The following is a 20,471-nucleotide window of genomic DNA, read 5'->3' on the forward strand; positions in this document are numbered from 1 at the left end:
TGCTCATCTCTCATTAGCTGTATGTGCTGCACAGAGCATCTTGGCTGCTTCCCCTTGGTGTACCAAGTCCCTGCTCCCTCAGCTTTTATTTTCTACCTCTTGAGTACATCAGCTGAGGAAATCAATCTCCCTTCTATTACATATTTCAGCTGTACAATGAGTTGTACTTTTCTTTCAGATGACCTTGATTTCCCTATGATTTCCTCTAGTACAGTGTCTATAGGACATAGAGCCTGGACTTCTCTCTGAAGTAGCACAGGCACTGTGTCTTGGGCACAAGTGTTAACAACGTAGTTAATTTTAGAATGAGATTCTCTGCCCCCAAACAGGCTCCATTTGGAATTTCAGCAGGTATGTTTTGTTTGCTGAAGGAATATGCATGTTATTTTTTTGTCCAATTATACAAAAAGCTTTGGATTTAGATATCTACCTTGGTAGTATAAAGGTATGTACTTTGATTTCTTTGCCACTATTTGACCTTTACCTAATAAAATCAGTACTTGGAATTTTGTTAATCACGTACAGCACATACATGTCTAAAACTGTATCAAAAGTCTGCTGAACTACTTTGAAGCAAAATCTTTGAGTAGGAATGATTTTCACAGTTAAAAACTTGAAGAAAGCTCTCTGTGGCTTTCTGCTTCTCTCCAAAAGTCTCTGAGCCCTGAAGAGCCTATATTTTATTTCTGCACCTGTATCTGCTGCTGTAACACTTAAACAAAAACTCGGGTAAGGAGACTGACATTAAAACACAAATATGTGATGTTGATACATACTCTTCTTAACTATTTATTGCTGTGCTTCAATACTTACCTCTGATTTGGATGTGGAGCTATGGCAGGAGCCCCATTATACCGTGCAGCCACACTGAACCTAGGAAACAAGAAAATAAGAAGTAGGGTATTAGGTATACTAGCACATGCTCCCAATTATTGCACATTTACATTTGCCTGTTTAATAGTGGGACACAGACTAGTGCACAGTGTTGCACACAGGGCCTTGGAGGAAGGTGACACAACCGAGGTAAGGTACATGGAAAAAAATCTCATCTTCACTGTTTGGGCTCATCATAAGGGTCGGAATGTGCTTGACTCCTGAGTTCTTGCTCTGGCTGGAGAAACCCTGTATCTGCCTCTCTACAGATGTACTACGCTTCTGTTTATTTCCCATACTGGAATTTAACCAGATTTGCAAGAAGGACACAGAGAGTACATCTGGAGCCACAAGAAAGAGAAAAGCTCTTGGCCATCCTGTACTATTTTGGGAAGAGAGAAGTGGACACATAGGGAGTTAACATGCACCTAGATTTTGGAACACAGGGACAGAATGTTTATTGAGAGATAAATTCATGATAGTGAAACCAGGACCTTTTTTCCCATTATATGGGTGCATGTATGAAATTCAGTTAAATGTGAATTTTGGTCTGAGCTCTAGGTACTGTGAAACACAGACCAGAGAGGACACAGACTGATGGGCATTTTCTTGCAGAAAAGAGCTATGGAAAACCAAGGAGTGTTTTGATGAAAAGATGAGGGTCTGATTTTCTCAATACATGACAGGATGAGAGAGAGTCCTAGGGAAGTCAGTCCTGTTGGGGCAGGATAAGACCAGATCCTAAAGTGTTTTTTTCTGGGAGTGCCCTTCCAGAAATCTGAAAGGATATAGGCTCAGTGGAGAGATTGAAGTTTAAGGTTCACTCAGGCAAGAATTAGCCTTCGTGCTCGCTGGAACACCTGACCTGGAAGTGACATATACACTGAACTGGGAGCAAAGTCCTGTAATAAATAACCGTGCTTCAGTCATTTCCTCCTTTGTGCAGTGGAGAACTGGCACTTAATGGCACCAGGGCCAGTTACATCTTCCTTTCCCTTCTTACTCCAATGCTTATGAAAAAGAGGGACCCGAGCTGCAAAAGTCAGACAGTGAAGATTTCTTCTGGAGAGGTAAATTCCCATCCTGTGGGGGTATGGTTTGGTTTATGGTGCAGCATTACTTTGTCAAGAGGAGCAGCAGAGAGAGCCAGGCTTGGCCAGGAAGTGACCATGCAACCAGGTGCAGGAGGGGCCACTTACTGCTTCTCTGGGAATAAGAATTTTGAATGTTGGAACTGCATATCCTGGGATTATATGGGATCTCCTCCCTGTATGTCTGCTCTTGGCTGCTGTCAGACCAGATTTGGAGCCGTGTGTCCTTTTGATGTGACACTGTATGGCTGTCTCTGTGCTTGCATCTGCCACTGCCTCTGCCACTGCCTCCTTGTTCAGGGTCAACATTTCTGTTCTTCTGTCACATTCTGCTTTCTGGTGCAGGTGAAAAAGTGCTTGTCAGTTTGAATCACTGACTGTGGCCCACCTTTAGCCTATGTTTGCCAAGGACTGTGCTTCTGTGCCACCCTGCACCCCTCACAGCAATGGGCCATCTCAGTGTTGAAGTTGGTACATAGGTCCTGCCTCTGAGTCCTGAATAAGAACATGAGGACTTTGCCATAAGAATAACAGAATATGAAAAACCAGCTGGCAAATCATCCTAGTTATGGAATCACTCCCAAAATCCAGCTTTATGGGACAGAAAGTTGCTTTGAAGACTTCAGTTTCTTGGTTAGGACAGCCTAAACTGCATCATCCCTTAATTAAAGCACTGCTGTAGATTTCTGACCACTGATATTTTGGCTGTTATGTTCTTGATAGTGAGTTCCTAATTTTATTGTTGTTTCCTCCAGTCCCTTATTTTGCTGTTCATGCCTTGATTGCAGTCCTTCCCATTCCAGCCAAGGAAGGGGAACTCTAGGCTTCCATTTCTGTTTGGTGGTGGGTTCAAGCTGGAGGTCTGAGAGAACTCAGCTCAGAAAGTATGAATTTAATTTGTGTCTCTGGGATAGCCACTGAACTGCTGGGTCAATGGACCAGCTAAAGGTAACTCTATTGTGCATCAAATCACATTGCACCATGGAGTCTTTTTATTAGAACTTTGAAGTTCAGACAAAAATTGTACCTAGCACTTGTCTGAGAGAACTATTTAGTATGAAAATGTGCACAATAAAATCTTTAGGGCTGAGAGCATCTCCAGGGTTATGTTGTAGAGCTGAGAGCACCACCCCAGTGGTGCAGGTTCTTTGCTTTGTGTAGATGGTGTCATTGTTTCTACATTGGGTGTATCTTACTCTGATCTCTTCTGCTTTAACAAAATTATTTTAAGACATTTTACTGGTTGTTGTTTTGTTTTTTTTTTGCAAGGAAACTCCACTGTATGTTCTCATCAAAGCCCTTTTCTGACCTAACATTATGTTCTTGGCATGCAGGTTTCATACAGTGATCTGAAACATAATGGTGGTTTTCAGAAAGGTGAGTCCTATTCTTTGCTCTGACTGAGTGATTAGCCTGAGGCCCAAAGAGGGGAAAATTACCTTACCATAATGGTTCAATCAAAAGAAAGTAGCAATAACCCAGTATCAACAAGGTATAAAATAATTTCAGCTTAGACTAGGGAAGCAGGTGACCTGCCTCATCGGGTCATGCTCTTGTTGAGCAGGTGACCTCTGTCACAAGGTGTGGCACTGAAACTGCACAAGTTACCTTTGGAGTTTTATTCAACACAAATAAGAGCTGTTAGTCTATAACATTCTTCATAATCTTGTGCAGTGTTTACGGATGCTTTATATTGGTTGTTTGGTTTTAAATCTAAGTCACAAAATATTTTGAGAGGAAAAAGAATTTTTTTTCAGTAAAAACGTTGAAACTATGACAATCAATGCTATGGTGTGTAACAAAAGTTGTATATGACAACTAGAAAGTCCACTGATCTACAGCTCTGTTCAGTTATTATTCCATCTTTTCGTTTGAATATGTATTAGAGGCTGGAGCAAGAGAAGGTGTTCCCGAGGGCCTGGAGTAGGGAAGTACAACCAGGACACTGGTACAGGCAACACCAAGATGTTGCTCATTCCTAGGAAAGGGCAGCTGTGGCTCACCCCTTCCTCCAGGGACAGCAGAGCGAGTTCTTGCTTGCTCTGCAGAGGTGCCAGATGTTGACAAGCCTCTACATATGTGAACAGAGGAACTGGGCTGGATAAAGAATGTTGGTGGTTTTTTTTTCCCTAAGAGAGATCATGGATGCACTCACATTTCAGCTGTAGCAAGAAAAATCAATATCTAAAATTTCTCACAACAGAGACCTCTACATTTTCAGGCATCCACTATGTACATCTGTTTGTTAGTTTTTCTCTTTCCTGATAAAGTCTATGTTCTCAAGAATCTCTTTTGAGAGATTATCATAGCTCATATGAGGCTGCCAGGCCAGTTCCCCAGCATTCACTGTGCCCCAGCCAGCCTCTGAGAGGTAGTGGAGCTGCATTATTGCTGTCCTTGGAAAAAGTGTTGCCTCATTTCCTCTTGTGACACAGCTGGGTTTGATGACTTGTCCAAAGTCATGTTCCAGATCAGCTATGCAGCTGGGAGTAGAATTCAGAGGTCTGTAAATGTACTTCCTGCAAGCAGTGAGAACTTACCCAGATAATCACTGCTAAAGAAATCAAATAACTAAAAAAGCAAGACCAAGGGGTATTTGCCTGTGAGCTACATGGTATCAAGTATCCCACTGTACTTGACAGTAGCTTTTTTCTCCCCAGGGTGATCATGTGTGGCTGGACACTCAACCAAACAGTGAATTTAATGTCCCTATTGGGGCAGTTGTAAAGGAATCTGACTCAGGACGGATCTTGCTGGAGGATGATGAAGGCAAGGTGGGTTATGTTATAATCTTCTGTAAAAGATGAACATAAAATGTAAAAGTACAAAGTACAAAAGAAGGCCTTACTGGGTTAGACCAAGGTTCCATCTAGCCAGGTGGTCTGACTTTGATATAGGTAGGATATACTGAAAGAAAGACTATAGAAATAAGGCAAGTATAGGATGGTCACCCAGCATCTCCAGATCCCAGCACTAGAAGATATAGAGCTTCATAAGATAGAGGCTATATCTACATGGTTAGGAGAAGGAAATGGATGGGCTCCAATCCCTAAATCTGTGAAGTTTTAGGTGGTAATGTCATTCCACTGTATCCTGCCTCATACAATGTTCTGCCTGTGATGACAGACTTACACTCTGACCAGTGTTAAAATTGGTGCTGTTCAGAACCCACCTGAATGGCTTCATTTAGCGTTTTAAACCATCTTGTCCTGGGGAGCAGCAAACCAGTTAATTCCTGTAGGCAGTCAACTGTGTGTCTGAACACACTTGTTTGAGCATGTATTATCCTGAAGCTTGCTCTAGTCTAACCCAGCTCTCCTTGGTTTGCCTCTGAGCCACAGCATCACACGTTAAATCTGTGCCTTGCCTTTGTCAGGAGCACTGGATCACAGCTCGGAACATGCACATGGTGCACCCGATGCACCCGTCCTCTGTGCAGGGGGTAGAGGACATGATTCGCCTCGGGGATCTCCATGAAGCTGGCATGGTGCACAACCTCCTCATCCGACATCAGGAGCACAAAATCTATGTGAGTGCCACAGTCACTCCCAGGAACAGCATTTAGCAAGTGATTTCTGCAGCCTGTGAGCCTTTCACACACGGGGCCCTCTGACTGTAATGACTGAAGGTGCCAAGAAGACATGACACAGTTTTTCTCTTCTTTCACTCAAGTACTTTGGCTGTGAAGAAGAGAGCTACCAGCAGCCCCTCAGTCACAGTGCTGGCACAGGTAGTGACTCCACTTACTTTCTCCCAGAGTGATCACTGCCACCAGCCACTGACAGTGAACTAAATCCAGCCCATGTTACAGCTTAGTGCTGCTGTTACCTGGAGGATCAGCCTAAGTCATGCAGTGACATGAATTTCAATTGTCCCACAGTCCAAGCCAACATTTACTTGATTTTGATGTAATAAGATGGCTAATGAAAAAATCTGGATATTTTGTCCATTACAGGTTTTATCTGTAACTGGGAAATTTGGCATTTTTATTTTCTTTTTTCCTTAGTTTCCAATTTGCAATATTATAATTAATATTCAGGTTTTTCCATGCTTTGCCTCCCATATTATATACAGTACTGGAGAGAAGCTGCTTCTTACAACATAGGTATGATGATATTTAAGGTTAAAAAAAGGACTGATTTTATAGATCCTACAGTTATAACTACCAAGGTGTGTGTGTAGACCTGTTATATTAAACTCTAGCAGCCTGCAGTTGTTTCACGTAGTTTTCAAACAATATTATTGCCTTGCACCTCCACAGCCTTCAACATTCTCCTTCATTTCACTGGTAGTGCTGTATACAAATGTTTCTAAATCACTGTATGAGTAGCACAACTATTACTTGGCCCATTAGCAAAGTTCAGCTACATCTACACTAGAATACAAAAGCAGCTTAACAAAACACTGAAAAACACCTTATGATAACACCAAAGTGCCAGGTCAAATAGGACTTCCCATGTACTTCAGCTTGAGACAGAGAACTGAGCTGTCATTTGGCAAGGAGATTATACCAGCATTCTTCCTAGGGCAAAACTCTCCTTATCCTGGGATGTTTAACAGCAACTGATAGTGAGGAACTGGGCTCTCAGGCTCACCCAAGTGCTGCTGGGATCTCCCAGGCTTCCCTCCTGCCTGTGCGTACATTTATACTGCAAGTGGCTTTGGCTGTATTCTTGTTTGCAGGTTTGCTGTAGCCATAATGCTCACAACTGTTTTCCAGACTTACACAGGATCAATCCTTGTAGCAGTGAATCCATACCAGCTGCTGCCCCTCTACACAGTGGATCAGATCAGACTGTACTGTAACAAGAGGATTGGAGAGCTTCCACCGCACGTCTTTGCCATTGCAGACAACTGTTACTTCAATATGAAGAGGAATAAGAGAGACCAGTGCTGTGTGATCAGGTGAATGGACTCAGAGAGGACAAATAGCAGAAACCAAGTCTGACATGGTTTGGGGCACCTTGTGGACACAGGAGCCTTCCAAATGGAAGGGCACAGATATAATTAGAGACAATGAAAAGGAAGTATTTTTTCCCTGCTCCTTTATTTTCAGTTAGGGCTGCAAAAGGTAAAAAACATAAGCAAAGGATTTCTGAAGTCCACTGTTTTCCCCCAGAATCTTTGGATGTGGTTGTACATTCTGCACATGGTCACTACATACAGAAACATAACACCGGAACGTGTGTGATATAGGACTATCTTTTACCTTGGAGACAAGATATTTATATTACATATCATTTCTGAGGGTAGACTTTTCTTCCAGAGAAATAATCTCTGCTAACCCAAACATGGATGGAAGCTTTCTTCATCCTAGAAAAACTCCATTTTCTGTTTGTCATCAATGTGAAGAACCAGATAGTCTCATTGCAATAGTATCTGATTATAGCTGAGGTGATGTGCTCAGTTGATATAACTCAGTTGTTGTGCTAACACTAGCATTAACAATCTGGTAATGCAATAAAGAAGAAAAGCAAGTGGTCGTTTGATCTGCACAGGTACAGAATGTCTTCCATGGATTTGCTTGTTTTTAATTGGTGAGAGAATTTAGTTCTCAGCCTAAGTCTGAAAAACAACTTAAATTTGAGCAGATAAGATGATGAAAGACTCAAATTTTCCAGCCCTCTATGAAAGACAGTCTGATCTGACATTCACAGAGTAAACTGAAGTGGGATCACTTTTTTTTAACTTGGTCTGGCATGTTACCAAAAAAAAGAAAGGATGCCTGTAATGATCTTTTTTTCTTACTGCAGTGGAGAATCTGGAGCTGGTAAAACTGAAAGTACAAAGCTAATACTACAGTTTTTGGCAGCAGTCAGTGGCCAGCATTCCTGGATAGAGCAACAAATCCTAGAGGCCAACCCCATTCTGGAAGGTGGGTTACTTAGCAAACGTGGTTGATTTACCACATTTATCTCAGGATAAAAAAAAAATCAGAAACCATTGTATCTGCTTAACTGGTAGCCCCCTTGAAACACTAGTGATGCACTGTTCTCTATACTTTTCTGCCATCTTTCCATGCAGTCCACAGCAGCTTTGCTCTCAGGCTGTAAGAGGAGGTGCCACTGTAATATATACCCTGGAACTGCCACGAACACAAGAGTCCTTGGGACTGCAGAGCCCAAGGCAAAGCACCCTGTTTTGGCATTTGCCCTAGACAGTGACCAAGTGACTGGCCAAGCACAGATGTATCTGTAGGGGAGCTCCCTGAGACACCCATCTTTCTCTGTACTGGGATCAGTGTGTTCCCAGTAAATCCTTCTGGAGGTCTTGACTGGGCCAGATCTCTTGGCTGGCCAGATATAGACCACATTTGGATAATTTGAATATGTCTTTTAGGACCCAGTTATCTGGGTGCACAGTGTATCTGCCCCTCTCTTCAGGAGGCAGACTGAGACAAGACATTCTCCAGTGCTTCTCAGCACTGTCATTTGGAACACAACGTTTTAAATACTAGCAGCAAGTGCAAGGGGAAAAAATAGGCTTGATGTTCACGAACTGCAGTAATACAGATACTATCTCTGTCCCTTGTCCATCAGCTTTTGGAAATGCCAAGACAATTCGAAATGACAATTCAAGCCGCTTTGGGAAATACATTGATATTCACTTCAACAAAAATGGTGTGATAGAAGGAGCCCGGATCGAACAGTTTCTCCTGGAGAAGTCCCGAGTTTGCCGGCAGGTGAGGGCCCTGGCAGGGATACGTTCTGTCTGTTCTTGTGTTAGAAGCTTATCCTGACAAGGCTGTCCATTGGCCTATTTCTTTTATTTTTAGGCTCCTGAGGAGAGGAACTATCATATCTTCTATTGCATGCTAATGGGGATGAATACGGAGCAGAAAAAGATGCTGAATCTGGGCACTGCTTCAGAGTACACTTATCTCACTATGGTAATAGTCTGCTTTATTCTCCATTATCCCTCTGCCATTTGCCTCTTTCAGTGAGCAATTACAATCACTAAGAGCTGCAGATGGTAGTTACCAAATATGAACAGTCTTTCTCTTAGAGTACCAGAAGCAGATACACCAAAAGTGCTGTGAGCATCAGTTTCAGATACCTACTGTATTGTCCACCAGTGGGAAGCACCTTGTGGCAGGTCAAAGCTTTCTGCCAAAGTCAGAGTTAAGAAACATAAAGGACCTCGTAAAACAGAATGTGGACAACATCCCCCACTTTCCCAGACACTCAGATTTCAAAGGAATGCAAGGGATCTCATGCCAGAGAGAACAGTAATCACATATGTGTACCTTAGAGGAAAATTAATAAGAATCCTAGTTCTTATATCTCATAAATCTTATATACATAATGCAGGCAGCGTAATCTCCCAAAATTGACACTAATGACCATGGGTTATGATGCCGTTGTGACAGAAGTGGGATCTTCATAGATGAGGTATTTGAAAATAGCTAATTGAGTGGTTTAGGACATGAAAGCCATGATGAAAATCCTATCCTTTAGCCCGTTTATATACCTTGTATTATATATGCCAGCTGGTTAGATTTGGACTGTTCTACAGCTGTGGAAGGAATGTGTTTAAGCCCTGCCTCTATGGAAATTAGCTGGAGCTAGGCATCTAATTTCTAGGAAATGAAAACAAGTCTGTTTCTGGAGTCTCAAAACCAAAACCATTAAAGTTGTGGAGATGTTTTCAAATATAATGTTTTCAAAATAGCAGTGATCTTGCAGCAAAGCTGATGAGTGCAATTAGTGCAATTAACCCATTGGTCATTCCATAAATAGGCCCCTGGGTCAGCAGTAGGGAGTGTGATACTGAAATAGAAGGATTGGATTATAGGAGAACATATCCATGGTTTTGTAAAGGTCAGCTGTTGGCACAAGCTAGCATATTTACATGCTGTAAACTGAAATGTCTAGGCATATTTCATTTTTGTAATCATCACATTATATTGTCAGAAATGGCAAGGGTAAAAAAGGCATTTCCCCATCTTCATTATGGCTGAAAATAATTTCTGTCAGGAGCAGCATGCTAGGATCTGCTGTGCAGGCTTTGAGGAAGGTTCTTCTGATGTTGCCTCGAATGCTTCCATTTGCCTTCCACTAGGACCTAATATTTTTATTTTGAGATCTGCCTTCTAGTACTTATCCAACTCTACTTGCTTTGATTTGGGATGAGGGTTCTTAATTTCCTATTGACAAGGCAGAGAGAGGAAATCAAAGGAAACAGGCACGGCCTTGTAAACATAGATAATCTTGTCAAAGCTGCCTGTCCTTCTGTGCTCCAGAAGCACAGAAGCCTTCCCAACAGCTTTTCCTTTTGGTTTCCCCAGTATTCAGTCTAGCCCTGGAGAAATGCATTATTGAGCACTGTGTTAATGCATTTTTTTTGAGAGAAAAGATGAAGGAAGATACAATCACAGGAAGAAGATATATAATGTCTAAATAGGTTTTTTACCGTGCATCCTTGTGGACTCACAGGATAGCCACTCTGTGTACAAAGGCTTGTCAGTCTGCACATGCTTTCTTCCTTGTCTGGGTAGCAGGAGGGTTTTCCTTACCTGTTGGTGTGGTGCTTGCAGGGTAACTGCATGTCCTGCGACAGCCGGAATGACGCCAAGGATTATGCCCACATCCGCTCGGCTATGAAGATCCTCATGTTCTCAGACTCTGAGCACTGGGACATTAGCAAGCTGCTGGCTGCCATCCTGCACCTAGGGAATGTAGAGTTCCAAGGTAAATTCAGCATTGCCTGTGCTTACCTTTCCTCAGACCTGATGGTAAAGGCACTTCCTTGGGTGCTTCCTGCTTCCATCTGCACAGATTAGATTGTGCTGGTCTGACCTGTATTCACAGGTGAACAGAGTTGGAAGGGCAGGGAGATAAGCACCATGAAATTCTGATTTGTGACTTCACTGCCCTGTGTTTTGAATAATAGCATCTTATTATTTTGTCACATTGTCAGGTCTCCATGGTTGTAAATAGGCCCTTATCACACAAACTGAAACAACAGAGTATAATGCCATGTTACATTTACTGATTGGTGTTCTACACAGGCCAGAGGGCACAGGAGTGATGTTTGCCTTGGAGATAATGCAGTCATCCTCCTGCTTAAGTCTGCTGAACACTCACCTGCATAGGTGCACTTCTGGTATGGACAGGCACAATGTGACAGTGTGACCCACCAGCACATGCCAGTAGCTTTCACATTTTAGAAAAGAACTTACTTTGTGATGCAGCGGGCCTGATACAGAGATGCCAGGTGGATTCTTTGGATTAATGCTGACTACTAAAATTAGGGATTTATTTTATTCCTCTTTGTTGTCTAAATTTCCCACAAGCCAGATACACAGGAAAAATATTTCCAGAAACACATTTTCTGGAGTCAGATATTTCTTCCCCAGATCCTCAATAGTTACTATTTTAAATTAATAACCTTGTCAGTTTGGCTGCTGTTTCTAGCCTGATGTTCTAGACATGAGAGAGCCCTGTAGATCCCAGGATCCAGCTGAAATCAGGACCCTCCCTGGTAAAAATCACCACATCTGTCAGTTTCAAATGAGAACTGAGTACCTTGCCACATTCCCAGAGTTATGGGGTCACAGAAATGCAGCTACATTAACAACAGTGATGGTTCCCCCTGAGATTGGCTGTTTCTTCCTTGCAGCGGCCGTGTACGACAACCTGGACTGCTCTGATGTGATAGACTCACCACACTTCTCCATTGCCACCAAACTGCTCGAGGTAATGGACTCTCATCTTCACCTGCTGCTTCTTCCTTCTCCCTTGTTCTGTGGGCACACTGGCAGAGCACATCTCTGGAGTTTAGCTTCTGTCCTGCTGACACTCCAGTCATGCTTTGCAGATAGAGAAGTCTCCAAGCTGGGAGACCTTTAAATGGGACAGCAAGTTGCCAGTGGATGCTGCTAGACAAACAGTTTGTCATTGCCCTCCTCCTGATACAAACTTTGCTGCATCTCCTTTATCCACCTGGATTGACCAGGTTGCCATGACTGTTTCTCCAGGTGGACTATAGTGAACTCCAGAACAGTCTCACAAATCTCTCCATCATTGTCCGAGGAGAAAGTGTGTCCAGACCTCTGAATGTGGTTCAAGCTGCCAATGGGAAGGATGCCTTTGTGAAGGTACTGGTGCTCATAGCTTCCCTGTTTAAAGACTGGGGATGCTTTCAGAGCTGTCTTTCATCCTGGCTGAGGAGCCTTATGTGATAAACATTGAGCCAGAGGGTTCCAGGCCCTTGCAGTTCTCAGGTATAGCTTAACAGCACAATTGCAAGCAGTAATTACATCCAAAGGCTCTAATGATGGGCTCTAATTCTTCTTCATTTTCTTTCGCAGGGTATATATGGACGGATTTTCTTGTGGATTGTGAACAAAATCAACTCAGCCATTTTCAACCCAACTTCTCAGAAGCCTAAAGACAGACATCAATCCATTGGACTGCTGGACATTTTCGGGTTTGAAAACTTCAGCAACAACAGGTAGGAAACTCCAGATGCAATGCAATAGGAAGCTGAATAGCAGCTGATGTAAAGGGAAACAATGAAAAAAACCAAAGACACACATGCTCTTTCATCATCATCCTGATTCTCAGAAAAAATGGTGAAAATTCCATTACTGGATTTCCAATTTTGATCATGCAGATTCCATTTTTCTTCAGTCTTGGTCATATTTCTGCCTCCTTCCCCAGCCTTCCTTTTAGTGCAGCCATTGCACATGTCTGTTCCCAAGATCTGCAGAAAATCCCTCCCTTATATTGCTAAGATTGGCAACGTGCAGTAATGGCAGTCACCAGCACTGTGGAATATGGCAGTGGTGTATCTGCATTTAATGCAGATAAACAAACAATAGAGAGCAGTGCAGCACTGGCCAAGGATGACCATGGGCTTTCATCTTGTTCTTCCCCAGCTTTGAGCAGCTGTGCATTAACATTGCAAATGAGCACCTTCAGCAGTTCTTTGTGCACCATGTGTTCAAGATGGAGCAAGAGGAATACCTTGCAGAGCACATTACCTGGAACAACATTGATTTCACTGATAACCAGCAGGCTCTGGAAGTCATTGCACTCAAGCCCATGAATATCATCTCCCTGATTGATGAAGAGAGCAGGTTCCCAAAGGTAAATTTCTGGTTTCACTTGTAATGCTTGGGTTTGCACACAGCTCACAGGTAACACTTGGGTTTAGACACACAAAAGTGCAAAAGTGGCTTTCAGATATGTCAGGAGAGGCAACGTCTTCTCCCCATAGATGTTTCTTTCAAATTAGCTCACTATACAACTGCTTCACTCTCTGCTGGAATGTGCTCTTCCTGGTGCCTTGCTGTTGAAACTCTTACAGCTGTTCCAGACAGAGAAGGAAGGGGTCCAGATGATTTTACAAGGGCTTCTTAGGAAATCTTTGAATTAATTTATTGAGTGTTGTTCTGCTGTTAGTCTGGGCAGCAGCTTGCTCTTTCTTCCCCTTGCTGACAGACTTAATTGAGCAATGTCACCATTGTGAGGAACTGAAGGGGAGCTACAGGCCTGGCAGCTAACCTTGGTGCCAGGAAAGCTGATAAACAGTTAATTTTGAACACCATCACAGAGCAGGTAAAGAACAACATGTTGATCAGGCCCAGTCAGCAAGGGCCCTTCTTGACTAACTTGATCTCCTTCCACAACAAGGTGACCTGCTTAGTGCATGAGGGAAAGCCTGTGGCTGTTGTCTGCTGTGATTCTGTGATTCTGTGAAATGTTATTCTGCAAAGGCCAGTAATCTCAAACAGAAACAGAGAAGAAAGCATCTGATCTCAGCCATGCCTGTAGAGCATTTTCATAGTCTGCAGAGCATGGTGAGGCTAAACTGGAGTCTTGCTGCTGGAATCAGATGACAATGGAGGGTGTCCAGAAAAGCGATCTCAGCCATGCCTGTAGAGCATTTTCATAGTCTGCAGAGCATGGTGAGGCTAAACTGGAGTCTTGCTGCTGGAATCAGATGACAATGGAGGGTGTCCAGAAAAGCAAGCCCCTGCCTCAGCTCATTGGTAGTCCTTCAGATAACTATTTGAGAGGATCAGGATGTACAGGCAGGCAGCTTTCTTTTTTCTTCCCTAAGGAGAGGGTGGTCCCACAGATCAAGAAAGCACCTCTTCCATGATTCCCAAAGCAGATGACTTCTGAGAGCACAGGCCCCACTGCCCTGGGTGCAGGCCAGTGCACAGAGCTCACATGGCCCATGAGGGGATGGCATCATGATGGCACCCCTTGAAGAGAAGCACCCAGCTGACTGCCTAGCCTCTGGAACTCATGGTCTGGGCATGCTGACTGGGATCTGCTCAGGGATTCTTCCAGGGATCTCTGAGTCTTGCATCAGCTGGGGAGTACAAGAAGAACTGTGCCTGCTCAGGAGGAGGAGGAGGAGGAAGAGGAGGCTTCCTGGGTAGGAGGGCATGGGAAGGTTGGTGGGGGGCTTTGCTTGTGAGGTCCAAAGATCTGGTAAATTCTCAGCCCATCTGGTGATGTTAATAATGTTAAGGGGCTTGTGTACAGCCCTAGAACACCAGGCCCTGTACTTGATGGTGTGTTCTGTCATGAGGCTTGAGACAGGGGTCTTTGTAAAAGGGAAGATACTTTTGGCACTACTTTCTCCAGATCTACTACACACATAAAGGCAGAATTTGAACTTTTGTTATCTCTAAGCACCTCATCTGTTTGTTTGCTGAGCATAGGCCAGTGCTGGGGACAATCTGCTTAACCATCCTTTTTTACCTATATTTGTTTCTAGGGCACAGATGCCACCATGCTTGTCAAAATCAATTCCCTCCATGGTAAAAGTAAAGTCTACATCCCACCTAAGAGTGTTCATGATACCAAGTTTGGCATCAACCACTTTGCTGGGGTTGTCTTTTACGAATCAAAAGGTGAGCCTATCTCTGCTGGATACAGAGGGTGAAGGGAAGGGCATGACCTGCCCGGATATGTGGCTCTCTGGGGTTGTGTTGATCTGAAGTTGATCAGGAGGTCAGAAGGATTAATCTAAACCAATCTGCAAGTTACTGTAAATTAAGTGGATTTTAGGTAGACAGAGTGGTGCAAGAGCCAGCAGGCTGCAGAGATGACAAGCTAATTTTGTTTCCATCCTACAGATTTCTTGGAGAAAAATCGTGATACACTGAGTGCTAATGTAATGCAAGTGGTCCATTCCTCCAAAAACAAATTCCTGAGAGAGATTTTCCAGGTAGAGACAACCCCACCTAGTCTGGGACGTGGGACCATTCGGCATCTTGGATCTGACCACGTCTATAAGGTTGGCTTACTGGCACTGTCTTGCAGAAACAACTAATTTCTCCTGCCTTCCATAAAGCTCTGGCTGTTCTTGATCTCCTCTTTCTTTTGCACTGTCTCTGCAAATCCCTATCTCTTTTCATTCAAATTGTTTCTGCCAAGGGGGTTCCAGGAAAGGTCTGGTGTTCATGCTGTGAACAAGTGCAGTGACAGCCCTGCCTCCCAGGACTGCGCCCTGGACATCTGTGTAGCCATTCCTGCAGGTTGCTTCAGAACCACCAATGACAGGACATCACTACATGACAAAGTTAATGATGGGTCATTATCACAGACTCCTCCGTGCCTGTTGTGTCTGTGCCTAGTAAAAATAAGGGTGTGAAGTACAGTGGACTAGAAAACTGTGTGGGACACAGTTCAGGTTCTCTGTCCTGCTCCAACTTCCACATACCTTGATTTCTGAACATTTAGCTATGTAGCGTCACCAGTATGTGAAGGTACTTTTGCGTTTGCTTGTTTACATCTTTGACTTTTCCTATCAGTATACAGAACAATTAGCTTGCTATCTTACCTGTTAGCTGTCTATTCTCCTGGCATCGTTTTCTGATCTTGTCCTTTCTTCCTCTGTCTTTGTCCCAGTGTGGCTTTCTGCTGTCCAGAACACCTGGCCACGGACAGGTAAACATGCTGGGGGCAAAGAATGTCACAAGTGGTATAAGCAGCAACAGATAACTGGCTTAGCATCTCTTAAATGCTATTAATACCTCTAGATTAAATATCAGGTGTATTTACATTGCTCTAATGCCCTAATGGGTCTTGTCCCTATAAATAAAGCTGTGTTATTTTAAAAAAAAGTACAGCAGCATATCAAGAAAGGAATTATCAAATATGGGCTACCTTATGTCAAAATGCACAGAAATTAGCTGTTGATGTTCAAATAAATGGGACCACCATTGGGAAGCCTAAGAAGCAGGCTACAGAAAAGAATAATGAATGATGGGCCAGAAAACACTTTTTTTGTCCTGAGGTCTCAGAGTTCCTTGCCTGACACACCACAACAGAAAAGTCACCATTAACTCAGCAACAAATTCAGCTTTAACAATTCTGCATGGGTGAGATCATGAGGGCATGGGCTCGGGCCTTGTGTGGCCAGCCCACTGATGGTACAGCAGAAAGGCCTTTAAGGACTGAGATTGAAAATTACTTACAGCTGAAATATCTATAGTTATTGTACCCACTTCAGGTGCTTGCTAGCCCTAAGATACATCAGAGCTGCGATGAGACATTCCCAGGAGCTGTTTTCCAAAGACAGAAATGATTGATCACTGGAGGGCAGCCTTGCCCCGTAGCTAAAGCAGAAGGTGGAAATCTGAGTATTCAAAAGGGCACTTTAGACGCAAGAACAGCAGGATTAGGCACCCTAAATATCATGGAAGTGAGGGGAGCCACTGTTCTTTATTTTCTTTGAAAAAATTCCAACAACCCCACAACACACCAAACCCTCCAAATAAACTAACAAACGAACCAGTCATGTTGTGCTGCAATGATCATTGCCTGTATGTAAAAGGCCAGTGGAGTCTTTTTGTTACTTGCAATCTGTACTGTTGTCACTGTAATTTATTGTGCCCATACTGGGATACAGAAACTTAAGCCTAATGCAATGATTTGTGTGAAAAAGACAGGTGGAACAGTCTCTGACAACTGCCAGAGAGGCTGGGGAAGTCTGGAGTACCTCATACCTTATACTCCAGTAAAAATTTGCCTATTGCTTACTGTAGCATTAATGACCAAGGTGATCAGTTGTCCTAATTCCTGAGGAATGGGCTGTTCTGGATCTTTAGCATTCCTAGTTATGATGGCAGCAAAGTATCTGGCCTGGAGTTTGCTCCTGCTTTGGGAGTGGCTGTTTCTCACCAAGCTTTCAGGCACACTCCCAGGAATCACAGCTTGGCACCCAGGCCCAGCATTAAATACAGCCTTGGTTGGAAGAGACAGGTGCATGTGGGCTCCTGTTGGTCGAATTACTTCCACCACAGCCACCCCTACTGCTAGAACTTAGTGCCCAAGTAGGTGAAAATACTTAGTGGGGGTTTCTTTACGAGAACAAACCCAAATTAAAAAGGTGCAGATGGCCAATGTAGCTCCCAAATAGGTAAATAATTTTTTTCTGGTGGTTGTGTGATACTGTTACATTGTACAAAAATACAAAAGTGTATTAATTGGCCGCTGAGAGTGAAGGATGTTGCAGTCACCACGTGCTTTTTCTTCCCAGGGCATGGATACCACCAAGCGGCTCTCTACACTAGGAGGACAGTTCAAGCAATCCCTGGAAAAACTAATGAAAATCCTTGAGCAGTGCCAGCCGTACTTCATCCGCTGCATCAAGCCAAATGACTACAAGAAACCACTGGTAATGTTCTAACAATAAAAAATCTTGCATTTGGTAAAGTTTGATGAGAAAAGGCTCTCAGTTGCTGTGTAACATTTTACAGCTGTATTTGGCTGCATCCAAGAAGAGCCAGAGTACAGGGTATTCCTGCAATAAACATAGTAGAAGGATATAGCATTGTTAATCTACAGAAGCATCTCAAAAAAGCACCGTAGAGTAATGGATAGCAAAAAAGCACACAGGTGTATTCCTGAGTAGAGTTATAGATGCCTTTTGGGTAAAGATAAGACAAAACTGAAAAGTCTGTAGCCCCTCAACACAGGAACAAACAAAAAACTTTAGGATCAACAGTGATCATACTGTGAAATAGCCTGAGAGAGAATTGGAGAGCTGTGGGAGTTTGTGAGGGGGTGATTTGGCTTAATCTGACATACCAGGAGGAGTCAGTTTGTCATTAGGATGCATGGCTGGAACTCGGGGGATATCGACCCAGTTCTACTCTAAAACCTTGTATGGTGCTGGTCTAGTGATTTAAAAATTTTTGAAGCACTGTATGTGGCTTAGTGAGCCAATTTTTAATCTCAGATAAGATTAAACAATAATAAGAGAGTAGCATGCCTGCTGTGCTTTGCATGGTATGCCCAAAGGCCTAAATTGCTAATGCATCTATTCACACCTGCAAAATTATATGATCAATTCACTGAAATTATGATCAGTTCATCTGAACTTGCAATTCTAGAATGAAGAATGGTAGCCGGACTGAAGTTAACAGACTGTTTCTACTGCTGACATATACAAAATTGAAGACCCTTTGGGGTGATTTGTTTATGCTTGTAATGAATTAATTTAGTGCACTGAAGAAAAATACAACTTAAAAAATCACAGCAGGCCATTTTGCAGGCCCTCTGAGGCCAGGGGTTAATAGACATGTTCTGAAGGATACTGCATGTGTACCTTTTTTCAGTGCTAAGTCTCCTCTTGTCTGCTTTCCCTTTCAGTTGTTCGATCGGGAGCTATGTATCAAACAGCTGCGATATTCAGGGATGCTGGAGACCATTCAGATCAGGAAAGCTGGGTACCCAATTCGCTACAGCTTTGAAGAGTTCTTTGATAGATACAGATTTCTTCTGCCATGGTCTCTTCGACAAAAGGTGTGTAAGCAAAAACATGGTTTAAGGCTAATCTAATTTTTCCTTATGAGGTTTTCCCACAGTAGAAAGTTCTTGAATTACTGCTGGCAGAGTTGAAAGAGCTGTCAGCACAGGAGATGTCATCACAGGCACACAGCTAAATAGTTAAATACTCCCTTTGACCTTAGCTGAAAATGCAGAGTTGCTTTGAGGTCCAGCTGTCCTTGGCCTGCTCCACACAGACATCCCAGGCAGGGCAACATCCCCATTCCCATTGCCGTCACATGTTTTTTTCTGTGATCAGACATTTCTCAGGTTTCTGACATCCTCCTCACACCTTGACTCTGGAATGCTTGGTCATGCAATCACATTCCTCCTCTTCCTGACCATTTGAGCTGAGCCACTTTCATTCATTGTACAGCCCAGAGGTCTGCAAGACCTCATCTGTTTCTGTTCTTCACCCTTTGGAATGTAGGGCAGTAGATCCCTGCATAGTACAGCTGCTGTGTTTCACAGCCAAGCCCTAACATCATGATGCTTTTGCACATCAGCTAAAGAACGATATGCGACAGAGCTGCATCAGCATCTCCGAAGCAGTGCTGGGCAAGGATGAAAGCTGGCAAGTTGGAAAGACCAAGATCTTCCTTAAAGTAAGTAAAAAGGACAGTTTATTGTCTTTTCTCATGAAAAACTGGATGCTTCACAGCATAGCTTGGCCTGCTTGTGCAAGAGTAGTGACCAAGGAGAACAGGGATGTCTTACAAACTCTCTCTTGAATCTGAGGATGGATCTTTGTTCTTGAAAGCCAGATAATTCAGTGGTTTGGTGTAGGAGAGGCTGATCCTGTTTCTGTGCTACAGCATTGCAGCTGAAACAGCATCGTGTAATATATTGGAGCATAAGAAAGAACAGGATACCAGTGCACTATTGCAGAGGACCACCTTGCCTGTAGCATATCCAGCTGAAAAGAGTCTTGCTACAGACAGATTCTTGCTTGTTTATGGCTATAGCTAGACCAAGTCTGGTCAGGTGGTGTGCATTCTTCCTACTGCACTTCCGTAAATGCATTTTAGTCACATTATGCTACATCAGGCTTATTTTGGGTCTCTTTCAGATCCAGAGGTTGTAGGTGTGTGTCTGCTAAGCTGGCATATCCACACTTTCTTTTAACAGGATCATCATGATACCATACTGGAGCTGGAGCGCCAAAATGTACTCACAGATAAGGTTCTTCTTATCCAGAAGGTGATGAGAGGATTGAAGGACAGGTCAGTGATCTTACAGGAGGGGATTTGCTTTATTTTGAAGCAGTTAATCTTTGTGGTGCAGCTTAACACACTCTGTGCAGCATTTTTGGGTATGAAGTGTATCGTTCTATATCTTCCACCAGCCCTAAATTTCATGCTCATCATGTAACAATGCACAGTGTATCCATGCAGATGTTCGACAAAGATTTTTTTTTTTTTTGCTCAGTTTTGTTATTTTTGTGATATTTTTCAAAATGCAGGGCTGTGGTATGTATGAAAAGGAAAGTTTGAAAGGAGGACTTGCTCTTAATATTTTTAGTAAACAGTATACATCTGGAAAGCAGGAAATCCCCATGGAATCTGTGCCCTTCTCAGAGCTACAAGAATTTTCTTATTTAGGAAGCTTCTTTGATACAAGACATTGATAAGAATCAGCCAGAAACTAACTAGTCCTTCTCTCTGCCAAAGATGCTTAATTCTTGCATTGTGTCTGGTTTAGTTTGAAA

The 20,471-nt window shown here is 43.1% G+C and overlaps 1 protein-coding gene and 1 long non-coding RNA gene across 4 annotated transcripts in view; one reads left to right on the top strand and one right to left on the bottom strand.

The window, feature by feature from the left end:
- LOC117001076 overlaps positions 1-20,471 on the bottom strand; it is a 33,218-nt gene that overhangs the window by 1,704 nt on the left and 11,043 nt on the right. For all 3 annotated transcript variants that reach the window (XR_004418911.2, XR_004418909.2, XR_004418910.2), the window contains exons 2-4: positions 15,771-15,886; positions 10,480-10,632; positions 814-873 (exon numbers count right to left, since the gene is read on the bottom strand). This is a non-coding gene — a long non-coding RNA (uncharacterized LOC117001076). The remainder of the gene's footprint in view (positions 1-813; positions 874-10,479; positions 10,633-15,770; positions 15,887-20,471) is intronic.
- MYO7B (myosin VIIB) overlaps positions 3,324-20,471 on the top strand; it is a 46,478-nt gene continuing 29,330 nt past the window's right edge. Inside the window, exons 1-18 of the mRNA XM_033069241.2 lie at positions 3,324-3,341; positions 4,625-4,738; positions 5,341-5,493; positions 6,685-6,869; positions 7,718-7,839; positions 8,504-8,646; positions 8,740-8,853; positions 10,501-10,654; positions 11,586-11,662; positions 11,944-12,063; positions 12,277-12,419; positions 12,847-13,057; positions 14,703-14,838; positions 15,064-15,224; positions 17,472-17,609; positions 18,587-18,739; positions 19,270-19,368; positions 19,892-19,986. Coding sequence (XP_032925132.1) covers positions 3,324-3,341; positions 4,625-4,738; positions 5,341-5,493; positions 6,685-6,869; positions 7,718-7,839; positions 8,504-8,646; positions 8,740-8,853; positions 10,501-10,654; positions 11,586-11,662; positions 11,944-12,063; positions 12,277-12,419; positions 12,847-13,057; positions 14,703-14,838; positions 15,064-15,224; positions 17,472-17,609; positions 18,587-18,739; positions 19,270-19,368; positions 19,892-19,986 — 2,336 coding nt within the window. The remainder of the gene's footprint in view (positions 3,342-4,624; positions 4,739-5,340; positions 5,494-6,684; positions 6,870-7,717; positions 7,840-8,503; positions 8,647-8,739; positions 8,854-10,500; positions 10,655-11,585; positions 11,663-11,943; positions 12,064-12,276; positions 12,420-12,846; positions 13,058-14,702; positions 14,839-15,063; positions 15,225-17,471; positions 17,610-18,586; positions 18,740-19,269; positions 19,369-19,891; positions 19,987-20,471) is intronic.

The sequence above is a fragment of the Catharus ustulatus genome, chromosome 10, assembly GCF_009819885.2.
Source record: "Catharus ustulatus isolate bCatUst1 chromosome 10, bCatUst1.pri.v2, whole genome shotgun sequence".
Lineage (NCBI taxonomy): Eukaryota > Metazoa > Chordata > Aves > Passeriformes > Turdidae > Catharus > Catharus ustulatus.